Source organism: Pieris napi, chromosome Z (assembly GCF_905475465.1).
Source record: "Pieris napi chromosome Z, ilPieNapi1.2, whole genome shotgun sequence".
Taxonomy (NCBI): Eukaryota; Metazoa; Arthropoda; class Insecta; order Lepidoptera; family Pieridae; genus Pieris; species Pieris napi.
The window spans coordinates 6,851,822-6,862,605 of NC_062259.1; the positions used below are offsets into that span (position 1 = coordinate 6,851,822).

General features: G+C 33.0%; 1 protein-coding gene across 3 annotated transcripts in view; it reads left to right on the forward strand.

Moving 5' to 3' along the window:
• Positions 1-7,384, forward strand: part of LOC125062871 (neurocalcin homolog) — a 47,579-nt gene extending 40,195 nt beyond the window's left edge. For all 3 annotated transcript variants that reach the window (XM_047669099.1, XM_047669100.1, XM_047669098.1), the window contains exon 5: positions 666-7,384. In XM_047669099.1, the coding sequence (XP_047525055.1) occupies positions 666-860 (195 nt within the window). In that variant the 3' untranslated portion in view covers positions 861-7,384. The remainder of the gene's footprint in view (positions 1-665) is intronic.
• The last annotated feature ends 3,400 nt before the right edge of the window (positions 7,385-10,784 follow it).

Consider the following 10,784-nt stretch of genomic DNA (forward strand, 5'->3'; position numbering starts at 1 on the left):
GGCAACGCACTTGCGTGTCTTCTGGTAATGTAAGTGTCCATGGGCGGCGGTATAACTTACCATCAGATGAGCCTACTGCCCGTTTGTTTCTATTACATTAAAAAAACTCATCATGGCTTGTTAATATTGCTTAAGCGTCCTCTGTTGGTCAGTAGCAGAGTCAAGTTAAAAAATCAAAACTTTTAAATCTTAATATATATAAATCTCGTGTCACAATGTTTGTCCTCAATGGACTCCTAAACTACCGAACCGATATCAATCAAATTTGCACACTATGTGCAGTTCGATCCAACTTGAGAGATAGGATAGTTTAAATCTCAAATTATAGTTGCAGTTTTAATTTATTGCTAATTATTTGTCTGTTATTATTTGACAGTCACAAATCACAATTCTAACAGATGGCGCCGCGCTGTGTTGAAAGTACCAACGTTTCACATAAGATACTATTTAACATTTGTAACAAAAACCTTAGCCACAGCAACGCTTGGCCGAGTCTACTAGTTATTTATATAATAAAATAAATAGTAACTTTTTACTTAGGTTCAAAAGATTTTGTCTGCAAGCGGTCAATAAACTTATAATTAAATCACAAATGATAAATTAACAAAAATTGCTTTAAGAGCCATCTATCGGATTTTAGTCTCATTTTGTCCTTTACGTTCCAGGCTATCTACAAAATGGTAGGTTCCGTAATGAAGATGCCGGAAGACGAGTCCACCCCGGAAAAGCGGACGGACAAAATATTCCGACAAATGGATAGAAATAAGGACGGGAAACTATCGTTGGAAGAGTTTATCGAGGGTGCTAAAAGCGATCCTTCTATTGTCCGACTTCTCCAATGCGATCCACAGTCACAGTGATACCTCAAATATTAATGGCGCCGGCGTTGTCTCGGTCTTACGCTAGGCAAATGTATTGTAAATTTTACCTGCTTCTAAGAGCTAGTGCGCGGCGTTGAACATATAAAATCTCTTACGATCATTGTCCTGCTGCTTGGCTGTCGACTTCTTTTGTGTTCGTGGCTGAGGCCGTATCCATATCTTAGTTTAGGTGGCGGTGAAACCCTATGGCCCGTATTCCAATATGTTCTCGTAACCTGTCGGAAAATATGTATGGTAAAATCCTTATCATGCCGGTCGTAATTAGCGCTTTGACTTTCACCCATAGATCGTTAACTTTAGCGATTTAATGAGAAACTACGAGTCGTATTCTACCGTATTTTGCATATAGGGGACGGGCGTACATGCTGTTTCTGGTCCCGACCGATAATAACGCCCCATAGAAATCATAATTCGTATATATTGCTGTGAAATCGAATGGTATATTTAAATCTATGAGGCGTATTCTACGGTATATAGGAAGACTCGTATCACATTCGCGTAACGTAAACGTCCCATTTTCATACTTCATAGATTTACCTATGAATAGCGCGAAACAGTTTTTTTGTTGAAAATACGAGTTTTACGATTGGTATTTTGGATAAAACCGGACATTGCGCGGGCCTAAGAGTTCACAGCCGGATTCGGACACGATGCAAGGGTATTTAAGGTTTATATGGATAGTTGTAATGTACCTGAGATGAGATTTAACACCAATATAATAATCTAGTTCCTAAGGTGCAATATAAGCTGATCGCCGATTTTGATTTCTCTCGCGTTTTCGCGATTGGCGACTTTGGGATCAAGTTTCAGGGTTGGGTTTAAGCTCTTGTGTTGTCTCTGAATCTTATATCATTATTATTATCATTAAGTATAAGTATACAACCAGACATCAGGACAAAGTCACTGTTAAGTGTTTCTTCCCAATTATGTAGTTAGTGATGCCATTTTGACCACGATTTAGCGGTCTAAAACTGGTTTTTTGCTCGCAAATATCTCACATATCGGTATTTTAATATCGACGACATTGATCCATATGTTTTATCGAGTGCTTATGCAATATAATTGAATTAGAATGTAAGTTCTTTATGGATCAGTTTAAATTAAGAACGTGTGCTTTTTTTACCTCACTGTATATATTTTTATTTATTTCATGTTATTCGACAAAGACAATAAAAATTATACACACATACTCCGGTTATCAAAATTTAATACTGTATGGGAAATATACGAAATAGGTAATCGAATGTGTTTAAGATCTTGATATAGGGGTGGCTGTTATCGATTTTAGCAATAACTGATTATAATTACAATATTTCTGTCAATGTTTCTGTCATAGAAAATTAATGATGGCGTCCATCTCGGGTTAACTTGCGAAAATAAAAATAAATTAACAATTCATAATTTGCTTATGGCTGAAATATATTTAATTCTATGAATTTCACTGTGTTTATTCTCGATATAGTATAAAACCTAGTGTACCTGAAGATGGCGCAGCAACGATTCGGACAAACTGAAATATTTTAGGACTTAGTTTGAATTTTTTTGAAATTTAAGCATAATCTTGAGTCATCTGAGTATTATTCGTTTTGTAACATTGGTCTTAGGATTGCGTAGTTTTTTTTAAGTGAGTCGGCGATCGAACTGCGTTTGTGGTCTTAGAGGTCTTCCGTTCTTGACAAAGACAATACTTAGAACAAAAAAAATTGAATACTTGAATGCTTTTGGCTTTCCGTAAAACTAGTTTGGCCTGAAAATTATGTACCCGGCCCGTTCATTCCGCAAACTATAACTTCCAATAAAGAGCATGAGCCCTTGGCCTTAAGAAGCAATGAGAGCCTTTTAGAAACTTGAGAGGGCAACTATTGCATAAAGCAGTAATTATATATAATACAATAATTTTGTGAAAACACTAATTTACTTTTCACACAAAATTAATAGGCCAACAAAAGGATAATAATGGGATACAGTTCAAATTATAAGTTAATAAACGTCTTCAAGTCGGAAGGCCTTCCTAGACTTGAGTCGAGTCAAGCGATATATTTTTTTTTTAATTTGGTTTTGTCGCTATAATAAAATATGACAAAAACTAGCTTGCTTGATCATTTCAATATGTTTTTCAACCTAAAGTTATCCATGTGTCACCACGACCATCGAGTAGCGGCGCTCTTGGTAACCATACAATTTGTATGCCATTTTACATTGCATTCGATACTGGTGTTTAATCTTAGTATACTTAATTTAGTTATTTTGTAAAACAACGTTATCATATGTATTAAATATGCAATTTTTACATTATTTAGGCCAAAATAAGATGGCATTTAATTTCAACTAAAATCTTTTTAACTTGGACCAAGAAAAGTAGTGTTAGCCGATTGGTTTAGTGAGCATCTTTTAATCCTGGGGTCACCGATATATTTTGATTTATTTTCGCACAAGGTAAATATCGTGAGGAATGTCTTGGACCTATGTCGACATGGTCAGGCACAGAAGGCTGATAAAACAAAAGTTATAAAAACATGTAATTTAAGACCCAAAGTAATTGCGCCACAGGATTATAATTTAGCAAAGCATTTATTATTAGCAAATAATGAGTTATTTATCCATAAATACAATGACAACTTTGTTTTACAAATTTGGTGTTAGTTTATGTAACGGAATTTCAATAGTAATTTTAAAATTTATGTAATGACAATAATCGCTGAGGTATATAGTTGTACTTAGAATTATTTTAACAACTGACTTAAAATGAAAGACATTATGTATCATTTAGATGTTATATTGATCGTATAGTACGCGATCTGTTATTTTAATGGGGTATTTAAAAAGGAACACAACGTAACTAAATCTGGAGTAAGTTGACTAAATAGGGTAGATAGCAAACTTAACACTTCATATAATATCACCAAGCGTGAGCATGTCACGACAATTTAGCGTTCATGGATCAGCGTAGTGTTGTCTTAGGTTGGTGATTATGTAGCATAAGATGAAATGTTTGGTCTTTGATGACGTTTCATGACGCGTGTACCTACAATCATAATCCAACGGAATTCTCCGTTTACATACTCACTCGCCTGTACTTATATGGCATGGAACATCTTTAACAGTTACTGGAAGTATTTGCTATCTAAATATTGGAGGCGCTTCTCTGTAAAGTTCCACTCGGAATCTCCTTAACAGCTGACAGTGAACTAATGTTAATAACAGCTGTTCATCAATGTTTCTAGAGCAACGTAAGGGAGACTTTTTATATTATCCTTTTAGAAACTGAGTTAGAATTTTTAAAACAATTGATTACCAAAGGATGTTCTGCGGAACAGATTCAGAAATGTGAGTGTCACACGGAGATTCAAAGAACTTTTATTGAGCAAAATTGTAGGGCACACAAAACAGCCCCTAGATACCGCAACAGATGAATAACGTTCAGAACAAATTAGTCATATTGTACATTAAAAAAAACACAATTTAACAGAGAGAGTCAAATGAGTATTTTAGAATATCGTTAGTTAAGTTTTTATGAATAGGGTTAGGTGATTATATTACCCAAGAATCTTTCATAATTCGGTACTTAATTTATTATTTACATCAAACTATATATGGCTTAAAATATATAAGTATAGAATTTTATTACAAGTGCTATATTATAATTTTTATATATATACAGTGTATACTGTATTATTACACGGCTAACTACCGATTTTAGGGAGATTGACATAAAATCGAGTGGCGTAAAATCTTATTAACAGTGTATGCTTTTTAAAATAATTATTCATATTTAGTTCAAGTTAAAGATTAATTTAGGCTTTGGTGTTTATGTGTTATTTTAAGCTAATTGTAATAATTTAATTAGCAAGAATTATTCTTTGTTAATATATTATCAGCTATATACGCACGTTTACGATGGTCGACTCAAATGAATTTTAGTAGTCTGTTCATCTATTCCTCCGTAAAAACTAATTTAGTCAAATTGTACTGTAATAACTAAAGAACTGACGCTTTTGACAGCTTAAGCACAAACAAAAAGATGAGTACTGTAGTTGAAACAGTACTTAGTTTTTGTGAAAAAAAAAATGGTCTAGTTTAAATTATATATACTATACCCCTTTATTACGAATACATCACTACAAATATATTTTAAATATATTTCTGTAAGTTTATTTTTAAATTTTAATTATTTATCGGATGACACTGATTGATCAAAGGATGATTTATATATTTTTATTTTTCAATCGATTTCTTCTATTAATAAGCTTAATGAAATGCACAATTTGTTTTTCGTCGCACAATTAACATATTCTTATGAGTTATATTAAATCTAATTTAACGATACTGGGTTTTGAATTTTTATGTTAATATAGACATTAATGTGCTAGATAATTCAAACGTTTGTCATACAATTGGTGCATATAGTCTTAGATATATAAATGTAACAATAGCCTGTTAAAAATGTTTGATGGAATCAATAAGCAAATCGAATGCCTTTAATACAGATGCGATGAAAAATGAATGGACTCCTTAGTTCTATGCTAAGGATGCCCGTCAAATGTCGCCTGTTTTATACAGCACTGTTTTATCAAATTTTATGATCAAATATCAATTAATATTAGCACACAGAAGGACATCTTCAAATAAGTTAAAGTATCAGGTTAAATTTAATTAGACGATGGTCCACTGCCACTGTAAAAGTTAATAGGTTAATTAATATATAATGACATTGTTGGTTATTTATCAAAGAAACTGTAGATCGTCGTTTAATGATAAACAATAGACAAATGTTGTATTTTTATGTGGTTCTGGTAAATCTCGTCACTAAATAAATTTAACTTTTTGCTGCCAAGGAATGTGGCTAGTAAACGTATACAATTTTATGATCCTAGCTTTGTGTGTCTCAATAATTTTCCTCGAAATAAGTAAATGCTGTCACAATTCATTGATGTTATTAATATAAAAGAGATGAATATTTTAATAGGTAATTTTAATCGTATCAATCGTTAGATGTTCGTGATAAATTTTATGAAATTCTGGATGTTTAAAGTAATTTTCTGATGTTCAAACACTTCTTCACATATAACTTAATGACGACACTCTTAAATATTCATCACTTAAAATGATTAGATGTGAACTTTTATCCTAGTAATTATATATAGATTTCCTTCAACTTACTATACCTACTTGAGACGTTAAGGCTTAAAATTGTAGGATTTTGATTCTAAAAAAAATATACAGAAACTTTTCAAGTTCATGATATCGTGACTATCAATGTTTACATAGGCTATGCTTAAAAATAAATTATTTAATACCTCTTAATTTGAGCACAGGGATTTCTGACATGTCTCCTGATTTGAAATATACCAATTTTTTTATTTGAAATATGTTGAATAACGTATTGAGTATACCGCTGAAACATATATTTTATCGCTCACGAGTACAAGTTTTATTAACTAACCAAATCGAGGAAAATAAATCCAGAAACATTCGAAATTAATAAAAAATCTTAATAATTTTATAAATGATTATGCTGTCGATTAATTTTATTGTCTTCCAGTATAATAAGACCTAGACAATTAACACGAAGTATTATTGGCCTTATGAAAATAGCAAATTGAGATTAATTATTTAACCTCCATTAGTTTTAGCTACTTAGGTTAGGCTAAAAACCGTGTGTATTCAGTTTCGTATTGTATTTAATATAGAATGCCTAATTCCCAGTTTATATTTAAGACTGGGTTGATTGAATAACTGGACCAGACTTGTTTGAAGACGTCTAACACATAGGTATTGGGTTGTACTCCGCTGTTCTATTTGTTATATGGCTAGTTATATCTTACACCTAGATAGATTGTTTTACTCTCCACGATATATCCGCTATAACTTGTATATAAGATAGGCTATTCGACCTGTGTATTAACCCTAGTAGCTTATCAAGCCCCTTTCACAAAACTGTCGAAAATCTAGTCTTGAAAATCATCGAGAAGCGGTTACTTAAGCTAACCGCTAAATTTTATTTCTAAAGGTACCTTAAACTCAGGGTGCTTGATGATGTGCAGTACAATTGTTGTAATTTGAATAGTTTAAAATACCAAAGTCGCTTTGCAGTTAATGTTCCAGATTGATAAGCTTTTGATTTACCACTTGTTGTATTACATTTACTTAAAGCTTATTATGGTTTTACGAGGCATACCGTGCTTACCAAGCTTATTCTAAAATATATAACATGTTTGTGTTTGAAACATATCAGTTGCTTTGATAATTAAACTAATACACACCTATACTTGCTATAGCACCCTGTTTTGGATGTTTACCTTGTATTGTGTCGAGTTTTTACAAAAATAATACATATTTCGGCTCAAAATGCTCATGTAATAAACTTATTGCTCTTAATATATTCTTAATATTTCAGGATTATTGTTCCGGTAGTTGATTTATCATTTCAAAATATACCTGTTCTGATACTGTTTAGATGTAAAGTTATTGTATCTATTTATTAAATCTTTCTTCTCTCTAAAGTTGTTTTATTTTTACTACCCCTTTATTCATAGTTTACCCAGAGCCTAACCAGTGATTTACTTGCTGCAATTGCTTTATGACTATGGATTCCGAATTTATTTAAATGTATTAAAGTATATAATTGACAAACATTTATGTAACATTTTGTCAATCTCATTTAAACGACCCTACCCTTTTTATTATCCTGAACAATAATAATGCGGGTACACACAAAGTTCTGTTCTGGTTACCTGCTGTTAACATCAAATTTGCAGCAATCTTAGCTAATGATTAGGAATCGATTGACGGGTTTGAGCAAACTTATGATAATTATATATAGCAAAATGCTCATGAGATGGAAAAGAGGAGGGAAATCAGCATTGAGATAGGGGTGAAACAGATCCCAGGAAAAGAGTTTAATTGGAAGTTGAAGTTTGAAGAATGGGACTGAAACTCCACTAATACTGGGATCTAAATATGATCTGGATGGATATTTCGGTTATTTTCAGGATCTGATTAGGTTTCTTGTCTCGTGAGTTATTGTTGTAGATATTTTATTTCAATTTAAATTATTTTATTTATATACTTTAAGGCAATAAACATTACATATTTTATGCATAACGGGCGACGCTATAAACGTCGTATATATAATATATATTATACAAAAACTAATAATTACTCAAATATTAAAACGCGGACTATATTTTATTCATCAGGAAATTTATTAGTTGGTGCCCGCAACGACGTCCGCGAGATTTTCGCACATAAACAACTCGGCATAATATGTCTACATTTCTCCTAATATAAATGATATTTCTACGTGAAACTAATACCTTTCCTGGTTAACTAAGGTTTAAATTATGCATCGCGCACACCAATAGCGACAGATGACTCGAAACTCTCGAGATACTCTGTTACTGAGAGAACCAGGTGTGGTAGAGAGCCACGTGCTTACCCATTAAAGGCACGTCGGGTGGTTCCAACGAGGCCACATAAAATGGAGCCTCCTGCCTCGGGGTCGCTTCCGCATGTTCCCGTTGACTTTGAATTCCTGTATGGTCTTCCAAGGCTGCTACGGAAAATTATTAATTTTTGATATTAGTAGTAATCATATCAATGGAATTACTTCTGATCTTCCTACAGAATGTCTTTATTGTACGTAATACGGTTATACAACTTGTAAACGTCCAACGATTACAGCGCCTTCTGCTATCCCTGGGGCTGTGTCGAACCTCTAAAATAATATAGTAGGGGTGTTTAGATTTATAATATAGAATTATGAGTACAACGAATCAAAAAGGTTTTTAAATTACTTGTGGCGTAATCTGTAGTTCTCTTACCTAACTACACGATTAGTGGTAGGCCGTTATGTTACAAATTGTACATCCGTCAGTTATTATTCAAAGCGATATATTTAGCACCAAAAAAGATATTAATAACGGAACAGCGAGATAATTTTTGAATAAACCCCTTCTTCTAGATTTTCTATAAAATTTAAAGATCAAAAGGTTAGATGTTTGTAGCCAGTTTAATGCTGTTTTTTTGTATTATTTAAAATTATTTAGCGATTTCAAAGGGAGTCGGAAAATGTAAATGATTTTGTTACTTAAAAATGTTATAAAATGTCGTTATTTTTATTAAAAGGCATGCTATTTATTTACTTTGTATACATTTATAACCTTGGACATTCTATAGTTAATAAGTTCTAGTTGTTTATACGATAAGACGACCGGACGGAAAATATTTTGGTTACTAAGAATGATTTGGTAAACAATGTTAAATAAATGACAAAGTAACGCAAATTCGCTAATAAACTATTAGCAAATTTATTTTTAATTGCAAAATGTTTGTCTGGTTTTTATATTTTTTTTATTGAACAAATAATTTGTAATTTCAAGTCACTTGAATGCAAGAAGTACTTACGTATATATAGGACCTGGTGGGAGTGACATGCTGTTCCATTCGGGCTTCAGCCAAATGAGCACGCACGACCGGGGCAGTACCACTGTCTTACAGAAATCAGGCGCGTGTGTCCGTGGTGAGTATGACTCGCAAAGAATTCCTCATCTCATCGCTCAAAAACATAAAAATCTCAAACAGGTTTCGATCTCGGGGCAACAAGAAGGCTCGGGGCAATTTACCGAAAGCAACCCCTTCTACGCTCATAGTGGACTTAACAATGTTAGGGGGCTCAATTCTAGAATCAACGCGGTTGTTCTCGGCTCAATCTAGAAACTACGAAGCCGGCATTATTCTTCCTTACCGAGAGATTCCTTCCGTCCTAACTCAGAGATTATAAGGAATTTTTAGCAGCGCACCACCAGCCAGCTAGCCACTAAAGTATTTCCGAACAAAGTCGTCTTAGGTTTCAAGAAAAGAGCTTTCTTAAGGCACTTGCGAGCCCTCTGGCGTTGAGAGTTGTCATGTGAGGCGGAATCACTTAACATCAGGTTAGCCTCCTGCCCTTTTGCCCTCTGTCAATCTTTATATATATAATTCTTCTGTGAGTGTGTATGTCACTGAACTTCTCTCAAACGACTGGACCGATTTTGATGAAATTTTTTGTGTGTGTTCAAGGGGATCTGGGAATGGTTTAGATTCACAAATAAGCCCGCCAGATGGCGCTGCAGTCGGTACTTTCATACTTTGCTTTACTAATTGCTTGAAATATCATGTCGTGCATGATATTTCAAGCAACGTCTGTCGGGTCCACTAGTTGTCATATAATGAAAGGACTGTAATATTGAGCAACATTGAGATGATTAATTTTATACTAACTCGGTAAACGTTTTGCCATATGAAGAATATTACAGTACAACTTTAGTAAGTTGCTATTAAAACGAAGAAGGGCGAAATTTAAGGTAACTAAAAATAATTGCCCTTTATCACTTAAGAGTTTATAAAATAGTTACCTAACGAAAGTGCAAAAAATTAATGTGTATTAAATAGGAATTTATGTGTCAATTAAAGGTATTGTTATAACATCATATACTATATAAAAATATAATCTAAGCAAGATCTTTGATGCCAGAATGATTACTTACTATTGCCGTTTAATGGGATATGGAAGATAAGTAATTTCCTTAACTATAATAAAGGCTTTACCTCTAGTTAAGGAAATTAATACGTTATAACAAGTTTATTTGAATTCATTTTATTTATTTACGTTTATTCAGATACTGTCAACAGATTTATTTATTTGAAATGTTTGCATTTATCGTTATTTGCAAAGTGCTATCACTTCTTCAGTTTCACTAAATCGACTTAGTTTGACGTTACATGGAGTTCGTTTTATGTATATTTGTGATTCCGATTGATTTCAAATACGTGGGCAGTACTTATAGCTTAGAAACTAAAACTTACTTTCTGTTAGGACAGCTTGTAACCTCCCAAAGGGACAGACATGTACATGTTTCACTT